General features: G+C 39.9%; 1 protein-coding gene across 8 annotated transcripts in view; it reads left to right on the forward strand.

Annotated features, from left to right (window-relative positions):
- Positions 1-25,268, forward strand: part of TRAPPC8 (trafficking protein particle complex subunit 8) — a 96,396-nt gene that overhangs the window by 35,198 nt on the left and 35,930 nt on the right. For all 8 annotated transcript variants that reach the window (XM_074987236.1, XM_074987234.1, XM_074987239.1 and 5 more), the window contains 6 exons: positions 2,921-3,021; positions 7,756-7,861; positions 10,678-10,809; positions 16,874-17,098; positions 19,744-19,852; positions 25,008-25,202. In XM_074987236.1, coding sequence (XP_074843337.1) covers positions 2,921-3,021; positions 7,756-7,861; positions 10,678-10,809; positions 16,874-17,098; positions 19,744-19,852; positions 25,008-25,202 — 868 coding nt within the window. The remainder of the gene's footprint in view (positions 1-2,920; positions 3,022-7,755; positions 7,862-10,677; positions 10,810-16,873; positions 17,099-19,743; positions 19,853-25,007; positions 25,203-25,268) is intronic.

A 25,268-nucleotide genomic window follows, 5' to 3' on the forward strand; every position in this document is an offset into this window, starting at 1 on the left:
ATAATAATTTCAATTCCAAAAATTAAAACATAGCCCTGTTTTTGTGGATATCTGTGTCTGGCACAGTCACATCACGCTCATTAATATTTGCAATAGTTCTGCGTATAGCAGGGCTGCCCAGCCTTTTTTCATAGGGGGCCAATTTTTTACATCATCGGAGGGCCAAACACAAAATAGCCCCAAACTCACCGCCTCACTCCTCTCAGCCCCCAAATCACCCCGTCCCCTGGCTTACACCTCTCAGAGCCCCAAAACCACCCCCCACTCCTCACCCCCAGGCTTAAACCCTTTGCAGCCCCAAATTGCCAACCCTTTTGCCCCCAGGGTTAACCCCTTGCAGCCTCAAACCCAGAATTAATTCACCTTACACAGGAGCTCCAGGTACTCCCTCCCCGCCCCCGCCCCCGCCCCCCCCACACTGCTGCACCTCTGCCAGGCAGCTGTCTCCTCAGCGCAGCTGCACAGCTCCCCTCCAGCCACCCTACTCCCTCCCTCACCTGCAGTGCGTGCAGCTCTTTACACTGCCCTGCTGAAATAATGTGACTCAGTTTAGTTGGTTTAACAGCTGCATCCCTCCCGCCAGCCATTCAACCAATTAAATTGAGTTCTACTCTTTCAGTGCAGGGAGCCAGAGGACGAGTGAGTGGCAGCAGTGGTGAGAGCTGCAAGTGGCTCCTCTGAGATCCATGTGTGGCTTGGAGGTGCCCAGCCAGCTTTCAAAAGGGTGCCACTGCTGGCTCTGTGGGAAAAGGTTCCCTGGGCTGGATTCTGGCCCACGGGTTGGACACCCCTGGTGTAGAGAATAGTTTTGCTATTTAAATGTGTAGTAAAAAGCATGACATGCTTTTGAGGGAGAATTTTATTTTGCTGGAGGTTAAATTGAAATGTAGTTAGTTCTGTTATATTAATATCAGAGTAGTTCTTTTAATCGTTTTAAATGGATAAAACATAATTTTAATACTGTAGTATTTTTTACTTTGACTAAGATTTCAAGATTACTAAATATCTTGTGATCTGGAGCTGTTCGTTAATATATTACTATCCATTTACTAGTAGAGCAAATATATTGGCACTTCCCATTAAGACTGCTGAGGTTTTTACTCTCTTGATGCCTCTCTAAATCAATTAGATAATTTCTGTTATTGCCTGTCAGCTTCATGCATACATTCATGCTGCACAGTAGGAAGATACAGATCTAAATATATAGTGACTGATGGGATTACCATAAGAACATTGTTTTGCTTTCCTTTATGCTCACACTTGCTGTATTTTTAAATCTGCTGTCTAATTTTGAGTCACTAATTTTCAGCAAGCATGAATGTTTTTGGAGGATTTACTTGTAGCATTCTTGACAGTGAAGCTTATTTCAAATATTTGAATACTCCAAGGCTGTGTCTAGACTAGCCCCTACTTCAAAGGGGGCATGGTAATTAGGGTGTCGGGAGATCACTAGTGAAATGCTGCAGTGCATATGCAGCACTTCATTAGGCTGAATCTGCCCCTGTGGCAACTTTGAAGGGCTGGTTTGCTTGTAGCCGCGGGTACATCAAAGTGGCCACGCTGCTTCGAAGTCCCTTTACTCCTCAAAATTTGGAGGAGTGAAGGGACTTGGAAGGAGCGCGGGCTCTTGGAAGTACCTGTGGCTCCATGCAAGCCAGCACTTCAGAGTTGCTGCAGCGGAGATTCAGCCTGTGGAAGTGGTGCATATGCACCACAGCACTTCAGTAGTAATCTCCTGACGCCCTAGTTACCATGCCCCCTTCAAAGTTGGGTGCTAGTCAAGACACAGCCCAAGTAACTGTAGAGCTTATGTGCGTGTGACAAGTTGTATGTGCAAAATTCCTTTGGATAACCTCAAATATTTAAGTAATGTAAAGTGGCTTAAATTTATACGGCATCTTTCATCTGCGAGGGTTCCAAACTGTTAGAGGGGAGTGTGCGTGTGTATGCATAGGAGTCGGTTCAGCTGTCACGGAAGTGAACAAATTTGGGGCGAAGTGCTAGCGGTGAGTTAACCACCTCATCTAAAAATTCAGTTATTTTAATGTAGGAAAACATAGCTGGAATTTCTCCAAGATTTAGACCTTAACCTGCAATTTTGTGTTTAACAAAACAAAAACACCACCCAACATTTAAGCACCACAAATGGAGAGAATCATTGTATTGTTGGAAAGACTGCATCTCCAGTAGGGTAGTGACACTAGGACCTATCCTACAGCGCTGACTTGGCAGGAAGTATAGTGTCTGCTGAATCACCAGTCCCATTTTCTTCAGCTTCTATATCTATCTTGAGGTTTCCCAGAGTTTGAAGGAGGAGTAGGTGTTTTTAGTTTATAACTCTTTGAATTCCTATAGGACACAGCTGCTCTAAAGATGGCCACACTTGTGCTTGTCATCTTTCAATATTTGCCACACTATTTGAACTCCCCACCCCGCCCCCCATTCCAAATAAATGCCCCCTCCCAGTCAAGCATTCCCAGCTCCCCATTCTAATTCAATATCAGTGACTTACCAGAGCCGCCACATTGCTTCTGCCACCAAACTGTGGGCTGCGTGCGCAGAGCAGGGGAACAGCACTCCCCGTGTGCATCTGTCAGGCAGAGCTGCATTTAAAGGCTCCAAGAGCCACATGGGCTCGAGAGCTGCATTTGCCACAACGCAGTGTCCTATTTGCCACCCGGTGAGTGGCAAACGTATTGGATGCCACAGCTTCAGTGATCACAGCCCTAAGTAGCAGGGCAGGTGGCAAATAAAGTTGTAAGTGAAGCTTATTGCTGCCTTACAGTAAACTAGGGTGCTGATGTTTAAACATCTAGTCTCCCAAACCCTGTGTGTCGATTCAGGTAAAGGGTCTTTATGGCTGGTGTTAGAAACTATAATTTTGGCAGCATTAAATTGTGTTTTTTATTTTATCCTTCAGGAAATGGCTGCGGTATCAGCTTTTCTTCAGCCTGGGGCGCCTAGACCATACCCTGCTCATTATATGGATACAGCAATTCAAACATACAGAGATATCTGCAAGTAGGTGGTGGTTTACCTTCCATTCCCTCTGATGAATGATGATGATCAATACTGTTGCCTCAACTTGCTTTCACTACACAGTTGTGTAAATTTAACATCACTTGCCTGCCCTGTGTTTTAGGAGGCATGTTACAGGTACGCAAAGGAAGCATAAGGAAGTGGCACTATGGCTATGTCTACACTAGCCCCAAACTTCGAAATGGCCATGCAAATGGCCATTTTGAAGTTTACTAATGAAGCGCTGAAATGCATATTCGGTGCTTCATTAGTATGCGGGCGGCCGCGGCGCTTCGAAATTGATGTGGCTCGTCCCAACAGGGCTCCTTTTTGAAAGGACCCCACCTACTTCGAAGTTCCCTTATTCCCATGAGCTGATGGGAATAAGGGGACTTCTAAGTAGGCGGGGTCCTTTCGAAAAGGAGCCCAGTCTGGATGAGCCGCGTGGTGGCGAGGTGCATCATTCGAAGCGCCGTGGCCACCTGCATGCTAATGAAGTGCTGAATATGCATTTCAGCGCTTCATTAGTAAACTTCAAAATGGCCATTTGCGTGGCAATTTCAATGTTTGGGGCTAGTGTAGACACGGTATATGTGAAGGGAAATGTAGAATTAAATGATGTAAAAATCTTAAATGGATCAAAAGGTTCCATAGAATCTTTGTGTGGATAGAAGTTCCATGCTCTAATAAGAATATAGCAGTAGAGAGATACTATCGACCTCCTAACCAGGGCAGTGTTAGTGATAATGAAATACTTAGGGAGATTAGGGAGGCAATCAAAATAAAAATCTCAGGTTGAGATGTGGAGATAAAAATTTCTTGATACCTTAAATGATTGCTTCTTGGAGCAGCTAGTACAGGAACCCACAAGGAGAAGTAATTCTTGATTTAGTTCTGATAGGAGTGCAGGATCTGGTCCAAGAGGTAACAGGACCACTTGGAAGTAGTGACCATAATATAATAACATTTAACATTCCTCTGGTGGGAAGGACATCTCAGCAGTCCAACACTGTGGCCTTTAATTTTAGAAAGGGGAACTATGGAAAAATGAGAAGCTGAAGCAGAAAATAAAAGGTACAGGCTGTGTCTACACCAGCCCAGAACTTTGGAATGGCCACGCAAATGGACATTTCGAAGTTTACTAACGAAGCGCTGAAATACATATTCAGCGCCTCATTAGAATGCTTTGAGATTGACGCAACTTGCAGCCACGTGGCTCATCCAGATGGGGCTCTTTTTCGAAAGGATCCTAGCAACTTCGAAATCCCCTTATTCCTATCTGCTGATAGGAATAAGGGGATTTCAACATTGCCGGGATCCTTTCGAAAAGGAGCGCCATCTGGACGAGCCATGCGGCTGCAAGCTGCGTCAATTTCGAAGCGCCACAGCTGCTGGCATTCTAATGAAGCACTGAATATGTATTTCAGCGCTTCATTAGTAAACTTCGAAATGTCCATTTGCGTAGCCATTTTGAAGTTTTGGGCTACTGTAGACACAGCCACAGTGACCAAAGTAAAATCCCTGTAAACTGCATGGAAACTTTTCAAAGACACCATAATAGAGGCCCAATTCAAATATATACCACAAATTAAAAAAACATAGTAAAAGACCTGGCAAAGAGCCACTGTGGCTTAACAACCATATAAAAGAAGCAGTGAGAGAGAAAAAGGCATCTCTTAAAAAGTGGAAGTCAGATCCTAGTGAGGAAAATAGAAAGGAGCATATACACTGCCAAAATAAATGTAAAAATGCGATAAGAAAAGCCAAAAAAGTGTTTGAAGAACAGCTAGTCAAAAACTCAAAAAGCAATACCAAAATGTGTTTTTACGTACATCAGATTCAGGAAGCCTGCAGAACAACCAGTGGGGCCCATAGACAGTTGAGATTCAAGAGGAGCAGTCAAAGATGATGATATCATTGCGGAGAGGCTCAGTGAATTCTTTGCTTTGGTCTTCACAACTGAGGATCTTAGGGAGATTCCCAAACCTGAGCTATCCTTCATAGGTGACAAATCTGAGGAGTTGTCCAAGACTGAGGTGTCGTTAGAGAGGAGGTTTTGAAACTGATTTGATAAAGTTAAGAGTAACAAGTCACTCGGACCAGATAGCATTCACCCAAGAGTTCTGAAAGAACTCAAATGTGAAATTATGAAACTATTAACTGTGGTTTGTAACCTATCCTTTAAATCAGCTTCTGTACCTATGGACTGGAAGATAACTAATTTAATGCCAGTATTTAAAAAGGTCTCTAGAGGCGATCTCGGCAATTATAGACCAGTAAGTCTAACATCTGTACTGGGTAAATTGGTTGAAACCGTAGTCAAGAGTAAAATTGTCACACACAGAACAATCAAAACAAAAAGCACTCTTCTAGCACTTTAAAGACTAGCAAAATGGTTTATTAGGTGAGCTTTCGTGGGACAGACCCACATCTTCAGACCATAGCCATACCAGAACAGACTCAATATTTAAGGCACAGAGAACCAAAAAGAGGAATCAAGGAGGACAAATCAGAAAAAAAATGATCAAGGTGAGCAAATGAGAGAGTGGAAAGGGGTGTGGGGGGGGCGGGCGGGGGGGAGAGGTCAAGAATTAGATTAAGCCCAGTATCCTTCACCCCCCACCCCTCCACTCTCTGATTTTTCTCACCTTGATCATTTTTTTTTCTGACTTGTCCTCCTTGATTCCTCTCTTTAGTTCTCTGTGCCTTAAATATTGAGTCCGTTCTGGTATGGCTACGGTCTGAAGAAGTGGATCTGTCCCACGAAAGCTCACCTCATAAATTATTTTGCTTGTCTTTAAAGTGCTACCTGACTGCTTTTTGTTTTGATAGTGTATAGACGAGCACGGCTCCCTCTCTGTTACTATAGAAGAACAATTTGTTGGGTGAAAGTCAGCATGGTTTCTGTAAAGGAAAATCATGTCTTACTGATCTATTAGAGTTCTTTGAAGGGGTCAACAGGTGTGGATAAAGGGGGTCCAGTAGATATAGTGTACTTAGATTTCCAGAAAGCCTTTGACAAGGTCCCACACCAAAGGCTCTTTTGTTGTCATCCCTGAGTTGTCATGGAATAAGAGAGAGGATCCTTTCATGGATTGAGAACTGGTTAAAAGGCAGGAAATGGTAGAAATAAATAAGTTTTCAGAATTGAAAGGGGTAACTAGTGGTGTTCTCCACGGGTCAGTCCTTGGACCAATCCTATTCAATTATTCATAAATGATCTGAAGTGGGTAAGCTGTGAAGTGACAAAGTTTGCAGATGACACTAAATTGCTCACGATAGTTAAGACCAAAGCAGACTGTGAATAACTTCTAAAGGATCTCACAATACTGAGTGATTGGGCAACAAAATGGCAAATGAAATTTCATGTGCATAAATGTAAAGTAATGCACACTGGAAAAAATAACCCCAACTATACACGTGGTTTGATGGAGGGGGCTAATTTAGGGGCAGCTCATCTGGTAAGAGATCTTGGAGTCATCGTGGATAGTTCTCTGAAAACATCGATGCAGTGGCAGTGAAAAAAGCAAACAGGATGTTTAGTCTTATTCTTGATCCCTTTTTTTAATGATTCCTATCTTCTTGCCCTTACATAAAATCATGGTACACCCACATCTTGGATACTGTGTACAGATGTGGTTTCCTTATCTCAAAAAACATATACTGGCATTAGAAAAGGTTTAAAAAAGGGCAGCTAAAATGATTCGGGTTTTGGAAAGGGTTCCACTTGAAGAGAAATTAGAGACTAGAACTCTTCAGTTTAGACAAGAGGAGACTAAATAGGGCAGGGATGTGGTAGAGGTATATAAATTGAGTGGTGTGGAAAAAATGAACAAAGAAAAATTATTTGCTTGTTCCCATAATATCAGAACTTGAGGGCACCAAATGATTTTAATGGGCAGCAGGTTTAAAAGAAATTAAAGGAAGTGCTTCATACAGCGCACAGTCAACCTGTGGAACTCCTTGTCAGAGGAGGCTGTGAAGGCTAGGACTATAACAGGGTTTTAAAAAGAGCTAGATAAATTCATGGAGGTTAGGTGCATTAATTGCTGTTTAGCCAGGGTGGGTAAGGAATGGTGTCCCTAGCCTCTGGTTTTCAGAAGCTGGAGGTGGATGGGAGGAGAGAGATTGCTTGCTTGATACCTGTTCGGTCCACTCCCTCTGGGGCACCTGGTATTGGCCGCTGTTGGCAGACAGGATACTGGGCTGGATGGACTTTTGGTTTGACCCAGTATGGCCATTCTTATGTTCAAAACTGTTAGTTAGAATTTATTCAAATTTTACTTATGTACCATTGTGGTTATAGAATTGGGGAATACTGTTCTTGCAGTGCACGAATCATCAGAACCTTAATTAAAATTAGTCTCTGCTTCCCTGACTTGTATTCTTTTTTGCATTACAGAAGTTCATTTTAAGAACTTCAAAGGGATGTTTTCCTAAAGGAAATGTATTGTAACATCTTAGATTTAAAAGCATATGAAGGTCTCATCCAGGAAGATATATTTTAATCAATATTATCTAGATTAAAGCTTTTTTTTGTCACAAGAATGTATTTATCATATTAAAATAATACAGGAAAAAGATGCAAGCTTCATTCATACATATAACAAAATTATATATGTTAATCAGGCCTACAAAACTGGAATTTATTGGTTATTGTCCAATTTAAAGTTTTTTTTTTAAACAGCTTATTCTAAACATGTTATAATGCATGTAATTAATTTCTTGTCCCCTCAGGAATATGGTCCTGGCCGAGAGATGTGTGCTGCTTAGTGCTGAAATTTTAAAAAGCCAAAGCAAATATTCAGATGCTGCTGCTCTTCTGATACGATTAACTAGTGAGGTAGAGAGAACTTAATTTTTGTTTTCTCCACAATCAATGGCTTTAAATAGTAATGCTCAATTTTTAAACCAAATAACTTTTTATGTGGGTTCCTTGCAAAGGTGGAGATGTCCAGAGGCAGAAACTGGCTGAAATAAAATTTGCATGTTTGGGGTAGAGCTCAGCTTGACCCTCTAAACTAAATGTCATTTAACATGCATTTGTGCAACTTGTTACATAAGCCTACCTAGTTTCCTCTGTGTTCAGTCTTCCTTTTTCGCTTAGAGGTGATGTACGTTATTTTTATTTAAAAAACAAAAAGCGCCCGAATCATACATTTGTTAGAACTATCTTCCTAACTTATATTTTTATGCTTAAGCTCTCTGTCCCTTGAGAGGGAGTATACTTCAAACAGTTTAAAAAGCACTACTTCAAAAATTTAGCATGTTATTCACAAGCTGTCTATCTTCGTATTGTAGGTGGGTGACACAGGGAAGTCTATAAAACTAAAGAAATAAAGTTCTCTTTCAATTGAGGTTTGTTTGTTAATTACTGATTAGGCTTACCTTAACTAAGTATGCAGTATTACTTTCAGTTCTGATAAGCCTTTCTCTGAACAAGTTAGAGAAACTTATTGGCAGTTAATAACCCCCAAGGATTGTTAACAGCATCCTTGCTGTTCTGGCTTAACCTAGCTTTGACAGCAGGGTGTAGGTTTGGCATAATCATAACGTTTTCTCTGCCCCTGGACACATGAGCTAGGGTGACTGGATGTCCTATTTATCAGCAGGACTGTCCTCTGATAGTGGAGGCTTTGTGTTATAAAGACAAATATCTTCCCCATCCCTCCTTAAATACCTGCTCACACTAACTTGAATACTGGGATGATTTGTCTGTGGTTGGTTATGCTGTCTTCATGGCTAGTGGGTAGCGTGGCACAAACAGGCCACATCCATACTAGCCTTATGGTTGTACATACTGTTCAGACTCCAGCCAAGTTTCTCTAAATTTATCTCCAGTGCTTATTTAACAACAGATTATGTTGGTAGTTCTGTATTTCCTTAACAGCTTAAAAAAAGAAAAACACTACATATTTGGTCATACCTTACCATCCTAACATAAATAATCGGGAAGATAAAATGACACGTGGGCACTGAAATTTGCTTAAGGAAAGATTGCTGCTGGCTGTGTTTATTTTCTTCTTTCATATCATGATAGTCTTGGATGTTTTCCATTGTATAAGAAGTCTGCAATGCATGTTACTCAAGTTTTTTGAAAAATATTTTGGGAAAAACTTTTTTTTTGAAAAATAATCTTTCATATCTAATAAGGGGAAAAGATGGGCATCTTAAAATAACAAGGTCAAGAACTACTTCTTCATTTAATGATAGCCTCATGGATTTTAATATATTTGGTGGTCAAAATCATTTTGGAATTTCAAAATCATTAATCTTTTTGGGATTGATTGGTTTTTGCCCCCATATTGTCTTTGACTCTGTTTCATGTATCCGATTACATGATAGTCATTTAATGCAATTGTGTGATCTTGGATATGTGACCAGTGACTCTACCCACAATAGGCAATTGGTGCTGTTTGTCAGAGATCTGATATTCTTATCAGCATTAAAAATGACAACTCAGGAGTCAAAATGAAGTGGCGCTAATGACCTGACAAATGAGAAACTTCGGCCAACTTTGGTAACGAATTCAGTGCCATAATTGCACCCTCTTATGTTTCTATACATGTTCTTATGTTAAAGTAAAATGTTACAGCTGACATTCTTGTTTTTAATTTTTTGGGGAAAAAATGGCAGCAGCTCACTTGGATGGGAATGGTAAGTGTTAGAAATTTCTGCCTCAGTAGCTGAAGGCTTAAGGAGTGTTGAAATAAACATGTTCTGTCAATCAATTGTGTTTGAGTCTGTTTCAGTATTTACCAGGTCACTGATACAGTACAAGATATATAGATAGATAGATAGATATATAAGGTTGAAGATACACATGCTTGTGGATTTGTGTATTTGTGAAGGACTCTAAACCATATAGCTGTACTCACATTGAAATAATTTTGTAAACATGAGGCTCAGATGAAGCAAATTACTATTTCTTAATGAAAATGTATATTTAATTGTATATCTTAAATATGTTTAATGTGTAGAGTATCTAACAAATATAGGGATGAAAATAACTCCCTGTTTTATCTGTATATGGAAGGCTTTCATAACTTCTTTATTATAGGCAGTATGTTTAGGCTGCTAATCCAGTTCCATTTTAATTCCTTTTATAAGCATCTGTGATGCATCCACTGTTATATACAGTTATTCCTTGGCTCTGGAAGCTAGGACAGTATTAATTAAAAAAAAAAAAAAGATCCTTGCTGTTTTGAATTACAGTAAATTGCTTTAGTTTTACATCCAGTGTGGGGTTCAGGAATTGGGTCTGCCAGTTGTTCTCTTTAAGAATACTTGATTGTGTCAGAGTATTATTGGCTCTGTCTTACACACTTCTGCAAGTTAAATACAGAAAACAATTGTGGTATGCCATTGTTTTCATAATGGTCTGCCTTCAAAACTGCGTGTGTATGTATGGGACAGGAAACCTGATCACATTGTAAATCATTGCAGGAGGGATCGAGGTGTGAATAGATCAACAGCCTAGAACATATTGCCATTTGTAAGTCTTCCACAGAGTAATAATATGATTTTATTGTTTAAAAGTCTTCAGCTGAGCCTTATCTCTTGTGAGTTTTAGTGAGTATAGCTACATTTTGTTACTAGTGAGGGATCACTTGTATATTTCAAATGTGACATTAATGATTTTTTTTCCTCCTCAAATAGGATTCAGACCTTCGCAGTGCCCTTCTGTTGGAGCAAGCTGCACATTGTTTTATAAACATGAAAAGTCCTATGGTTAGAAAGTTTGCCTTTCATATGATATTAGCTGGCCATAGATTCAGCAAAGCAGGGCAGGTAAGTGTATTTCATATTCTGAAAAAGTGCAGAATGTAGGTTGTACTTAATATGAAATGTATTGAATGCATTGAGTTCCATGTCATGCTTTTTGGCTAAAAATAATTTGACTGTGTAGTCCCTTGTGGATGATATTCTGTATCAGAAAAAATCATATAATACTGATCTCATTGCCCTCCTTGACTTCCAAATTAACTCATCTTGCCTTGAAGAGAGCAGTTGCTGACATCTGTGTCTGAAGTGATGCCGATCATTGCCCTGGATAAAATCTAAATAGTAATCGTCATTTCTGTAGTGCCTTCCACCTGATCTTCAAATGCCACTTAACAATTAAGATTATTTCTCTTTCATGGATGGAGAAACTGAGTCACCAAGATTAAAATGATTTACGATATCGTACCAGTTAGTAAAAGAACTGAGAATAGAATTTAGTTACCCTGATTCTGACCTGTATTTTAACCACTAGATAATACTTCCTCTTAACTCTGTTGAACTGAGTGACTGCAACTACACTATCAAGTTCTTTCAAAAGATCCCACAGAGCATCTACACACAAATATCATTCTTTCAAAAGTAAATCAAAATAATGTAGTGCTGCTGTTGAAAGTACTCTTCCACTTCCTTTTCAGGGAAGAAACATGTAGACGCTCTGTGGGCCCTTCTTTTGAAAGAGCAGTCCTCGTGGCACCTGATTTTTTGAATCCCTGGCCTGTTTTTTCAAAAGAGTGGGGACTGTGTGAACGCTCCCTTTTGAAAGAGAAGATCACTCTTTCGATGCCCTTTTTTGTGGATGCACTCTTTCAAAAGAAGTTCTTTTGGAAGAGATCTTCTGGAACAGCTTCTTTCTAAAGAGATCTGTAGTGTAGCTATAACCATTGGCAATTAGTTAACTTCAGATGCAATTTTATGTAATTTTCACTTAAACGTGTTTTTTTCCCCCCAATTCTGGCTTCTTATGTTAATTTATATTGTGAAGCTTAGGGTAACATAATAAATGTAACAGAGAGAAAGCCGTGCTAGTCTGTATACCATCAAAACAAAAATGCAGTCAAGTAGCACTTTAACGACTAAGAAAATAATTTATTAGGTGAGCTTTCATGGTGCAGACCCACTTCTTCAGACCATAGCCAGACCAGAACAGACTCAATATTTAAGGCACAGAGAACCAAAAATAGTAATCAAGGTTGACAAAAATGTGACTTCCTAAAGTTGAGATGTTGCAGAGATCCCAGTCCTTTTGCTGGCTTTGTGCTGGCAGGTATGTGCGGACCCTTAATAGACAGGGACAGCACTGGAAGGAGAGGAGAATGTTGTTCACTTTGTACAGTAACTGATATTCTGCAAGATGCGTTCCTGTGGGTGCACCATTACCACTCTCCTCCCCTTTACTTTCCGAGTACAAGTCGGAGTACTTGGTGTTTGGAATATGTGCATGCAAATAGATCCTAATGACATTGTGAGACAGCAGCTATTTGTGCATGTTACAGCTGGGCGCTATGACTGAAGATCTCCAGTTGATGGCACCAGAACCCACTGTCACCTGGGGACACAGCTCAAAAAATGTCAGTCACTGTTACCTTATGAGTAACCTCCTCTTGCCTTTCATATCCTTAACTTGTTTTTGGTTCTACTTCACCTAAAGATGTGAAGTAAAGCAGTCTGGACTACTCCCCACCTTTGTAATTATAAAACTACAGACTTGAAATATCTTTCAGTGTGGGTTGGAGCAACTCTCAATCTCTTTGTCTAATAGCGAAGTTCTCGTGTAGATCTATTGTAGATTTTTCCCTCTTTGGTGTTTGTTAGAGACAGGACCAGACCTTTTACCAGAATAGTGATTTTTGACTTTCTTAAAAAAACAAAGCAAAACAAAAAAACCCAGTACCTCGAATGCTGTTTATGTGGCCTGCTACATGGCCCTTTGTTTTTGTGGGGTTTTTGATAAGGTTAGTGAAAACCACAACTTTTCTGTTTTTGTTGGTTTTTTACATTTTCTAGGATCTGATTCCCCAACAGAGATTTGTTGCTCCACCTAATGGTGATTATTTGCTAATGAATTGTACAGACTGATGCATAAATTTCTGAAAATAGGACAGCTAGGCCCTCTAGCTGCACAGTGTAACTGCTACTGTACTATGATATTAACCATGACATTGTCCATTTTGTTAGAATTCCTCCAATACAATTTCCCCTAACTAAATGTGTTAAAAAATCGGCCCTATTATTTGAGTCCAAACTATCATAGTTAGTGTCAGGTAAGTGGGGTTATTACTGTCCTTTTTGCATGACTTTCTGCAATCACACTTACGTGCGAGAGTTCTTAGAGCATCAGCTCAAAGTTTACTTTAAACCAACATTTTGAAGATGCAAACTTGAAAATTTTGTTTGAGCATAGCTATGACTGAAAGCTAGTGGAAAAATACTTTTATAAATTTTATTCACTTTGTGTACTTCACATAGAGTTTAACCAGCTCCGCAGTTTGTTTGTACAGTTGCTCTTTCAGTGTTTAGGTAGTAGCAATTGGGGAAAGGGTACTTTTGGGGCATCTTTTGTTCCATCTCTGTTATCGGAGAAGAACCTTGGAAACTTCATTAAGGGACTAAAAAAAAATCTCTACAGTAAACCCTTGATATTGTGGACCCCCTTTTACAGGATACCTGTAATAACAGGCATTGCCTAGTGCCCCCCCCACAAAAAAGAAAAGAAAAGAAATTAGAGTATAGTATTGTACTGTACTGTCAATGGCAAATCACCAGAGCTGCCAGCTGTGGCTGAGGCCACCACCAGGTCCCCCACCACCCCTTGCTGCAGAGCAGGCAGCTCAGAGCTGAGGAGCCCGCACGCTCTTTTCCTGAGCACAGCGGCTTGGAGCCAGGAGGAGCCACCACACTCTGCCCTGAACGTAGCAGCTTGGAGCCAGGAGGAGCCGCTGCACTCGCGGCAGATCATGGGTGGGTGAGACCTGGAGGGGTCGCCATGCTCTGCCTTCATCGCAAGAGTGGAGCTGGGAAGGTCAGTGAGCAAACTTTCCCTTTAACGGACACCCCTCCCCCTGTTAGCTCATTAAATTGAGGGTTTACTGTATTTAAAAATCATCAGTTTCAGGGCAAACTGTTTTAAAGATGTGCTATCAAACTTGGTTTATTTGAAAGCTGTTCATACTGTAAAGTTGAGCTGACCTTGTCCCCTGGAATAAGCTTAAAACGCTGCTTGATTCACTTGAACTTTGTCCTCTGTACAGTATCACCACCCTTTTGGGACAATTGTTTTGAAAAGCTAAGATTCACTTTGTGGCTGGGACTTCAAAGGAGCCCCTCCAACAGAGCTTATCTAAAGAGTCGCCAATTCTTGAATTGGTAGAGCTGCTGGAAACCTGCTGAACTTATGTGCAGAGGGGATTTTGCTCACCTTTTAGGTGCTAGCAATCAGTTCCACTGGAAGAATGTAGTCAAGTATCAGAGGGGTAGCCGTGTTAGTCTGGATCTGTAGAGCAACGAAGGGTCCTGTGGCACCTTATAGACTAACAGAAAAGTTTAGAGCATGAGCTTTCGTGAGTTAACTCACGAAAGACCAGCATCTGAAGAAGTGAGTTAACTCACGAAAGCTCATGCTCTAAACTTTTCTGGAAGAATGTAGTAGATTTTGGGGGGTGGGGGGTGGGGGTGGTGTCATATGATGATGTTTAGCTTTTTTAAAGGGTGTATAGTGTGGCTGTATTTTTAGTTTGGTGTGTAGATGGAGCCGCAAGCCTAAATTTGTGCTTTGACATGTATTGTTATTTCAAGGGTTCTTTTTATATTTTTACATATCTCACGTATGTATGCTTAATATAAATTACCTTGCAGTGTAATGGAAAGCAGCCCAACCTGAAACATTTATTTTTGGCTGATTGCAGTATGTGCTGTCAGAGCTAGTGAAACTGCATCTTTGGACTTCAGTCTTTTGCAATAGCCAGAAAAATGTACTTAGTGTAATCACTTTATGGGAAGTGTCAAATACTCGGATTGCAGATAAAAGCACAAGTTAATCAAAACTCTCCACATCTATTAAATAAATGTAATAAAACTGTTTTTTTGAGGTTCAGAATTTATGAAAAATAGCAAGGGCAACTGAACCTATTTACCATTCAGAATGACCATTTCATTCATGTTTTAGTGACTGCAGTGATTGATATTTACATTAAATTTTGCAGTAGCCTTACTTCTGCTGTCACCCTGGTATAACTCTGAAAAGCTCCACTGAGGAACTTTGAACTTTAATGGTAGTATCAGAGCTTTCACATCTATAAAGTAAAGCATTAAAAACTGTTGAATTTTTAAATCTTATTCATGGTAGTGGCCTTTGTAATGTAGGGGGGTTTTCTGGGCACAGCTGAGAGAGTCAAATCAGGGCAAATTGCTTAAAACAAGGCTACTTACAGCCCAAGACTGGGTTTCCCCACTGGAAGGCATGCTAAACCAGTCAGTTCTGTTGCCAAGCTGGCCAGCAAAAAGTCACACAAGCAATTCTCTTGCTCATTCCAGTTTCCCTCGTGCCACAACTAGTATTCTTCCTTACACAGATGAGAGGTTATATAAACAAAGCTCACCACATATGAGCATGTTCTTCCAGTCTGAAAGGACCTACCACATTCCCAAGACAATGGATATCTCGGATATTTACCCAAAAGAGCACACGGTGCCAGTCCTTTAGAATCTAAAATCCAAAGGTTTATTAATAAAAAGAACAAAAAGGTTGAGAGTAAAATTGTTAAAGCAGTCCAATTACATACAACATTTGCAAAGTTCTTGATGCAGGCTTGAAGCAGTGGTGGAATAGGCTATATTAAAAGTCTCTGGAGTACATCCTTAGGAGGAGTAAGCAATCCTTCTGGGTTCAGTTCATATCAGAGTTGCTCCTGAAGTGATGAGCTGAATTGAAGACCAAAGATGAGGATCCTTGACACCCTTTTATACCTTTGCCCTTATGGAGGGAATTCCATTGTTTCTCCCTGCATGGAAGTACATCTGAGATGGAGTGTGTCACATGAGCAGGTCACCTGCCCATGTCCCTTTTGGGCGATCTGCCATTGCCTGTCCATAGCCAAATTCCAACATGTTCAAAGCCAGATTCCTCAGAAGTGGACTGGTATCTGATAAGGCCCTTTCTCCATCACGTATTGGTTTCACCTGACTAGGAATCCTTTCACAATAGGTATCCCTTCCTATTATGGTCTCCCAGAAACCAAAATTTTAAATAGCAAGCACAGGGCCAGCACTTATAACTCCACATATTAAAATGAGTAGTATAAGCAGCTTCTGTGAATCACCAGCTTTCAGTAGTACCTCACTTGACCCACTTGGCACAAGATTTGGTGCAAACCTAGGACAGTGGTTGCAACAATGGTTTGCATGTTCATGTTAAAATCAATACCATCGTAGCCTCTTATGTGAAAAGCAAGGTTTAACGGGATACAGGATATAGATGCAACCAAGCAGTGGCCACAAATTGATAATGATGGCTTTAAAGAAGTGTTCATGATTTAAGATTTTTAGAGGTACTGTTCAGGTTATTTTTGTAGTCTACTCCGTATCTTAACTGACAGTTGAATCAATCCTAAATAGGTCCCTCATGTGGAATTTATTTGTATACTTTGATTTGGGATCATGCAGAAATTGAAAGACTATTGTATGGTGACAGAAATTTCTAAGCTAGACAGTACCAGTTTTTTTTGGTTGACACTTTCTAAGTAACACAAGATGCCCCAGAATTATGCCATGGAGAGGGTTTCAGCAAAGCTGATTAGCTTATTGTTTGTTTGTACTGAATTTCACTGTCAGCGCTGTTATTTAAGGGCATTACGATTTAGTTTACCTCAGTCTATATTTTAGCTTTACAGTTCATTTTTCAGGTTGATGTGCTTTCTTTCACATCTCAGTGTATCTAGGTGTGTATTTAGGTGATGTGGAAAATTATCTTGATATAAATAATTTCTCTGACTTAGTTGAATAATATTAAAATTGAATTGGTTAAATTACACAATAGTACTATCAGAGGAACAGTTTCAATTTCATTTTCTTGCAGAAGAAACATGCCTTGCGTTGTTATTGTCAAGCCATGCAAGTTTACAAAGGGAAAGGTTGGTCTCTTGCAGAGGATCATATTAACTTCACTATTGGTCGTCAGTCTTTTACACTTCGTCAGCTTGATAATGCTGTATCTGCCTTCAGGCATATTTTGATCAATGACAGCAAACAACCTGCTGCTCAACAAGGAGCTTTCCTCCGAGAATACCTTTATGTTTACAAGGTAAGATGTAAATTTTTTTCTTAAAGATTAGCTTAAAATTTTATTAATTAACAATCATTTTACATAAACACAGAATTTGGTGACTTTTAGTATTTGGTTCTAGTGTAATTCTTCAGATTCCAAGCTGAATTTTAATTTTAGCTGTTTTTACTTTACCACACCAACTTCATACATATTATAGGGCACCCTTCTCCTAGAGCAGTGGTTCTTAACCTTTACTGCAGCCTTCACCACTTTGGTTCTCAAAATATGTTCTCGCACCCCTTATCAAAAATCAAAAATAGAGATGGAGGCCTATATACTTTTTAATGCATATTAAATCTGTGTAAAATAGTTTTGTTATTACTCACCACAAATAATAGTACAGAATGTATACAAAAATACACAAGCACTACTCAGAGGTATTGCGGAGTTTTGCTGTGGAAGTAAACTGTAACCGATACGCTAACGGTTAGCGGCTAACTGAATTCAAACAAAGCCACTGGGCTGCCACATCATCATCTGTGCATGTGTCAAGAAATAACCTGCAATGTGGCAGTACGCTGTATTGTGTAGTGAGATAATTTCACTACATTTAGCTTAAAAACTTGAAAATAACTTTTTTGTTTGTATATTGCAGTAATAGTGAAAAAGGGTATAATGTTAATAAATACATAGGTTTGATGAAACAAAGTAGCTGTACTTACATGCCTCTGCTTAACTTGTGTTTTCACTTATTTACCTTCTAAAAAAATCTGGCATGTCTTGCACCTCCAGAAAAGCATCACAGGGTAAGAACCGCTGCCCTAGAGCAAGTTTATTATAAAGTGTGGGGCGTAGGACAGGAGGTGTCACAGACTGGAGTTCAGAGTGCCTTGGGGCGGGGGCGGGGGGGTGTGAATTAGATTGAGCATGTGTTCTGGAGCTGGTGGAGTTAAAGCATTGAGCCAGAGACTGAAGGGGAGTGGAGGTGCAAGGCCCCATGTGGGCAAGGGTGGGGGTTTGCTGGAGGAGGGGACAGGTGCCAGTGCCTCTGACTGAATGGGAAAGACTTGGGGTCGGCCAGGGACTGTATGGGGGAGGCTCTTCAACTCTGGATCAATTCCTCTTCCCCTAAACAATCTCCTCCCCATCCCCCTTCTTCCTGCATTCTCAACAGCTATCAAGTTTACTTAAGGTCCCTTCCCTTTTGCTCAGCCACTCCATTACCTCTGACTCTTCCAAGCCCTTTCACCACTTCTACTAGGTGCGGGAAGTGTGTGATATTGTGGTTTAAATGAATGCCTCACAATTTCTGTATTTAATACTTCTGGTAAGAAATAAAAAAGTGAAAACAAACCTGCAACCTGTGTTTATACATACATGCTGACTGGCATTTTGAAATAAATTACCAAAATAATTGAAGCTGGTGTGATTGCCTATTTTGTCAAAATAAAGCAGAATTTTCAAATATTTTGTGCAGAATTTTAATTGTTTTGGTACAAAACTCTCCTAGCAGCAGACCACAGAATGCATAGCATGCACAGCACTCCTTTCTGCACACAAAGGTCAACTTAGAAAGCTTATTTTACAAAATACATCTCAGTGTTTACGTATACAATTTGCTAATATTACAAACGAACACCTTATACCTTAAAATATTTAACACTTGTACTTTCCTTACCCAGAATGCTGAATTCATGAATTCTTAGCGACAGTTGACCTAAAATCCTCCAAAAAATAGAGGTCTGACGTCCCCATATTTTGCTTCTGATTGGATTTGAATTTCCAGCTATATTACTGCAGATTTAAGATCCAGCAGTAAGCTTACAAATATTGATTTGATTGTTGAGAATTTTACAGATTCAGAATCATTAATATATCTGGAGACTTAATTAGGAAAGGTCCCACCTTAACTCAGATTTAAGAAATATAACTATCAAAGTTGTTTTTCCAAGACATCTTGTACTATCGCAACTTATTTTGAAGGGGCCTTCTTAGAAGGCTGTTGGGTAGTTGGTAGTAGAGTAATATCTGTATGTAGATTAAATTCAGTGAGTGGAGTCATGGTGACTTTGCTTATCATTAATATTTGCAACTTCTAACAAATTTTTCTTTAGTGAAGATTAATTTGAGAAATAGACTCTTAATTTAAAATGTAAAAAGGAGAGAAAATATATCTTTGTATTCATTAGCAATAATTGACTGTACAAACTTGCATCTCAGAGTACATTATAAAGAAATATAACATTAAAATTACACAGTAATAGACAACTAATGTACTTTGTCACTTAATATTGAAACCCAGGACAGAGCTTAACAACGTATTTTATCAGAAACCTGCTGACAAAGTTAAGGTTAGAGTAGTGGAGTAAAATGTTGATTTTTTTTTTTTTTTTTTTTTTAAAAATACAGGCCTTTTTGTAGATTCCTACTCGTTCAAAAATATCAGATTGTGAAATGAAAAGACAAGTCTCCCTATTTTAAACTATTGTTAGTTTAAAGTTTGTGCAAAGAAATGGATAAAGCAGAGGTTAGATGTAGTACAATTATTTATTTGTTTTTTTAACAGTGCATGGCAACTTAACTTGTAAATTCAGCTCTTTGGTTTTTGAATACTGATTGTAAAAAGGATATTTACGTATGGATGATATGTTTAAAAAATAAATACTCTGTTCTTATTCCAGAATGTAACACAGCTGTCACCTGATAGCCCTTTACCACAACTTCCTTTACCATATATTAATAGTTCTGCAACACGAGTATTCTTTGGACATGATCGACGACCAGCAGAAGGTTAGTGAAATTTCAGTGGTTGTCTGATACAACTGTTTCATGATGGACCAAAAGAAATTCATGAATAAGGCAACCTACAGGAAACTTCAGTATTTCATCAGCTTCATCATCATCAGCAACAGCAGCAACTGTGGGCTCAGTGCCCATTGGTGTCTGATGCCGCTCTCACTGTTTTCCTTTCATCTTTCCCTGTGCAGTGCGAGTGGCTTAGTTTGGTGTGGAGCTAGTCTACAGAATGTACTGTGTCAGCCACACATTTTCTGTGGGGGTTGCCTCTCCTATTCAAACTGCCCATTATGCCACATAATAGGGTCTTGGTTTTTTTTTGTTCATCGCTCATTCTGCAGATATGCCCGAATAGCTGTAACTTGTGTTTGCATAACTTTCTGCAGTAGGTTCTCTTTCAGCTGTATCTTCCTGTATAATTCCGTGTTGGTGACCTGCATCCATCCTATTCTCAGGATATTCCTATAACAACTCCTTTTGAACACCAGTAGTCTTCTCTCTGAATCTTTCGTTATCACCCATGTCTCACATCCGTACAACATGCTGCTGAACAAGCATTTTCAAGATGCTCAGCTTTATTCCTAAGCTAATAGTTTTGCTTTTCCAGACCTTATCCATTACCTTCAAACTCGCTCTTGCTTTCGCTATTCTAGTCACTATTTCCGTCTTAGTTTTGGTCATACGTTATGTTGCTCCCCAGATATGTGAACTTCTCTATGTTCTCTAGTTCAATCCCATCTACACTGATCTTCCTCCTTATTTCCAAATACCATTGTTTTTGTTTGATGTTTGTGATCAGTTTGTACCACTTCCTCATTTAGCACCTGCACTGTTTTCACTAGCTTCTCCTCATCGTCCTCAGTGATAACTATATCATCCGTGAATCTTCAGCTTGCTCAATCTTTTCCATTCTGAAAGTCATCTCAGCTTTATATAGCTCACAAGCTAGTTTTGTAAGTCAGGCTTATTTCTTTTGTTGCTGAACATTAAATTATAGTGAATTTCCCTTTAGCTCAGGAGAATTTTGAGTTTGAAAGGCTTCAACTCCTTTAGTTAGGAACTTATCCCTGATACAGTATTCATTACTAGGATCCTACCAAATTCATGGCCTGTTTTGATCAATTTTGTGGCTAGAGGGTTTTAAAATTGGTGGTTTTCACATTTTCAGCTGTTTCCATCTGAAATTTAAACAGTTTTGTAATCAGGGGGAGCTTAACTATAAAGATACACAGACGTAGGTTTGATCTCCATTCCATAACCCCCCAGCTGCCAAGCAAGAAAACAAGTCCTATCTTGCTCCAGCCAAGCTTCCAGGAACAAGGGGATATAGACCTACCTTTCCAAGTTTCCTCCAATGTCAAGAATCTCTGGAGCTTGACAGGGAGCTTCCTGCAGCAGGAGGATGCAGTTGGAGGGGATCTGATCTCCAGTACCCCAGTTGCCATGCAAGGGAAGGACGAGTCCTGTCCAGTAGGAACAGTCAGCTAGAAGCCCCTGTAGCGAGGGGCACTCCCAGGAGCAGAGGGATATTGGAACCATCTTTCCAAGTCTCCAGCTTTTGGAACCTCTGGACCGGGAGCTTTGCGCAGTTGGTGGGAGCACTCAGAAGTGTGTCTGATCATCTCCTGTGAATGGCCAGCCAGCGGAAGGACGAACGCTCTCCTTTCCCAGCCCTGATGGGACTTTCATCTATGAGGTCCCTGACAGTGGTGCTCCCAACAGCAAAAGGGAGATCATATTTCATGAGGCAGGGCTTATTTCACAGCCCCTGGACATGTTTACAGCTGTGTAATTGCTAACCATTACCTGCTGTTTTGATTGTTTTTGGTAGTTTGGAAGTAGCATTATCTGGGTATTCCCGAGTGAGTCCATATGAACATCATGATATGGGTTCTTAAATAATTGAACATTATGGAAATTTAGAAATGAATATTTAAATACTACTCTAATATTAGATACCTTTTTAAAGGACCTTTACACATAAAATGAGACGTTTTTGTTATGAATACTTATTCTTTCATGTGCAACAACTATGTCCAAGACAAATAGTTATGTCAGACATGAAAGGTTCCAATGCTATTGGAAGAAGAATTGGCAGCTGGGCAAAAAAGAAGTTGCCCATCTGTAGTTTTTTGAGGGTCTTTGTACACTCTCTGGCTCCTTTCTTCAGCTGTTCAGTATTATGTATTATTAACCATATAGGAGGGCAACTAGAATTATTTCTAAAATATGTCAAGGAATTCATAAAGGATAGGTGCACCTCTTTTTCAGGTGCAGATAAATCAGTGTAAACTATAATTGAAGCATATTTTTTTCAGTTCTAGATCCATAATCCTTAAGGTATGGGTCGTCTTACCTCTTCTCAGTCTGTGGATTCTTTGTTGGGGCCCATAAATATTCTATCTTAGGCTGTCCCTTTGTGTCTTGGTAGGATGCAATTTGGTAGGATCCTAGAAGTGAGTACTGTATCAGGGATAAGTTCCTAACTAAAGGAGTTGAAGCCTTTCAAACTCAAAATTCTCCCCTGAGCTAAAGGGAAATTTGCATCTTATGCATGGAACAATTAGGTCCTTAACCTTATTGATTGATTGAGGGCACAGTTGGGGAGGCCAAGAGCAGATGATCCACTGCTGCTCGGGTGGCCAAGGGGAGGCAATCTGCTGCTGCTGTCGCTTACCCCCACCCCATGCCCCAGGTAATCCTCCCCCTCCTGTCCATAGCACAGGTGGGGCAGCTATCACGGGGCCCCCAAAAGCGTAGGGCCTGGGGTAGCCACCCCACCTCATCCTCCGGATAGGATGGCTGTGTTGGGAGGGTCTTGAGTGTGAGAGAGACATTTTAAAGGGTCTAGATTTGGGCAGTCATTCATTAGACAAGAACAGCTATGGAATTTTCAGAAATAATTTCTGACTGCGTGCAGAATTTATTGAAGAAAAGCAAACATGCAAAAGAAGCCTTGGATTGGACTTTTTAAATACATGTTGATTATAAAACTCAGGTCTTATAGGTAGAATTTTCAAAAGCATCTGAATGACAGCACAAGTCCCACTGAAACACTGATCTTTAACTAGTTGAGCACTAGTCTAGACATCTTGTCTGTTTTAGACTCTTAAACACGTTCCACATGGGTTAACTAACTACGCTAACATGATGCTTTAAATCAGAGGTCGGGAACCCCCAGTCCCAGTCTGGCCTGTGGCTTGCCTGGATCAAGCTCTTTGGGCTCCCCTTCCCAGCATCAGGCACATGGTAGTGTGCAGGGGTGTGGAGCCCTAGGCTTTGTTGGCTGATGTCAGGCAAGCCAGGGCCAGATCCATGTCTGACCCATGTTGGGGGGGAGAAGAGGCAAGAAGCGGCTCCACACACTGCTAGTTCTCTGCTCCATGCCCCCCCCCCCCCGCCCCCAACTGGAGTCAGCTAGAAGTTTTGTCGTGAGACAGTGAAGTGGAGGAGACTTGTGCATGACCGATGCTCCAGTTGGAGTACAAGGGTTTAAGTCCAAGAAGGTCATACTGAGGAGCAGTGTTTGCTGTAAGCTGCACACTTGGTTGGCTTCACAGGAGAGATTCATGTGCTGCCCAGTGGATAAGCAGAGTGCCCACGGCCATCCATAGTGGGCAGTATGTTTCTATTGGTGCACATCCGCCCAGGCCTTGGTGCACATAATAAAACTTGTTCTGCCCATGGATAACAAAAATTAGCCAGAACGCTGCTGAGGAGGAACATATTTCCTGTGACTTAAGGGAATTTTGAACTTTGAGAGTTAGGAAGCCTACATTTCATTAGTTCTAGGGAATTTTCTTTCAGAGTTGCTTTACTAGTGTAACATTTACAGAAAAAAGATTTTCCTTGTCTGCTATACAGTGGTATAAATTATTTGAATTTTTTGTAAATGAAAAGTTTTTGTGCATTGATTGTCGGAACAAAATGAGATTTATAGGAGAGGATGTAATGACTAAATTTTGCTGTGCATTTATGATGCTTGGAGGCAATATGTTATGTAGACTCAGCAAAGAGCATAAAGACATTGAAAAAGGTGAGTGGTGTTAGTTCTTAAATGGCTTGGATCAACATTAATGTGACAGTGAAAACAACTGAGGAAAGGTGTGAAAGAAACTGTCTTGGTTTTATATATACTCTATATGGTGGTGTTCAGATGAAGCAGTAATAGAGAATAAACAAACATGAAAAATAACAGGATGTAAGGAGATATCCCATATGTCTGTTTTTTGCAGTAGTGTAGAGGAGTGTTCAGTAGTTGAATAATCCGTATACTAAGTTACTCAACAAAGATAGGAATATCTGTATTAGTCATCATTAAGACAGCTTTGGGAAACATAGCCTATCTCTCTCTTGTTTCTTACGTATTTTATTGAGGAATGGAACATTTTTAAAATATCGGCATTAATTGTCATTGGCATTTGAGTTAGCTGCCATTAAAATGATTCGGGTAATCAAAATCTCAGAGCTATTGGTTCAGGCCCAACCAACCCTTTCTGCAATGGTAACATGGTTCAACTTTTGAAGAGTTCCTTCAAAATGGTAACAGGTTTCACTTTTTAAAAATAAAAGTGCAGACTGTGAACAGTTGAGAAATTTGCCTGCACTATGTTCTTTTGGAAGCAATGATCGGTCTTCAGCTGGTTCTGCTTATGTGGTAGATAGTCAAAATACTTACCTACCCCCTCCAGGTAAAATATCTCAAATGTTTTGAGATTCTCAGATACAATGCTGTGTGCAAATTAATGAGTCTTTTTTCTATATTTTAAGAGTAGAGGTACATTTTTAGTCTATAAAGTTGAACCTTTGCTGTCATAAATTACAATTTAGCTTTTATTCCATTCGCAAACTTCCAAGTATTTTAAGGTTGTGAAAATCTGTACCATTTTTAAAAATCAAATGGCTTAAGCAAATGTGTTAAATATTTGTATTTGTACTTCACAGGTGCAGTGAATAAAGCATTTTCTGACTCATTTGGGAAGCTTATCAAATAAATCATGTATAAGAATGGATTACAAACCTTGGGCCCCAGCCAAGCTGTTTTAACTGTTGTGCACTCTTTTGCCACTTAGTTTTGATATTTATTTTTCTTTTTTCTTTCTTTCTTTCTTTCTTTCTTTCTTTCTTTCTTTCTTTATTAACTTATTAGGTGAAAAGCAGGCTGCCACACACATAAGTCTTGATCAGGAATATGATTGTGACTCTTCACAACAATGGAAGGAGCTTGAAGAACAGGTTGTGGCCATGGTTAACAAAGGAATATTACCATCAAATTTTCAACCAACGCAGTATTGTTTGAATAGCTATTCAGATAACTCCAAATTTCCACTTGCTGTAGTAGAAGGTAAAATTACAGCTTATGGATTCTTTAAAACTCAGAAGTCTTTAAAACTAATCAGGAGGAAGTTTC

This window comes from Carettochelys insculpta, chromosome 2 (assembly GCF_033958435.1).
Source record: "Carettochelys insculpta isolate YL-2023 chromosome 2, ASM3395843v1, whole genome shotgun sequence".
Classification (NCBI taxonomy): domain Eukaryota; kingdom Metazoa; phylum Chordata; order Testudines; family Carettochelyidae; genus Carettochelys; species Carettochelys insculpta.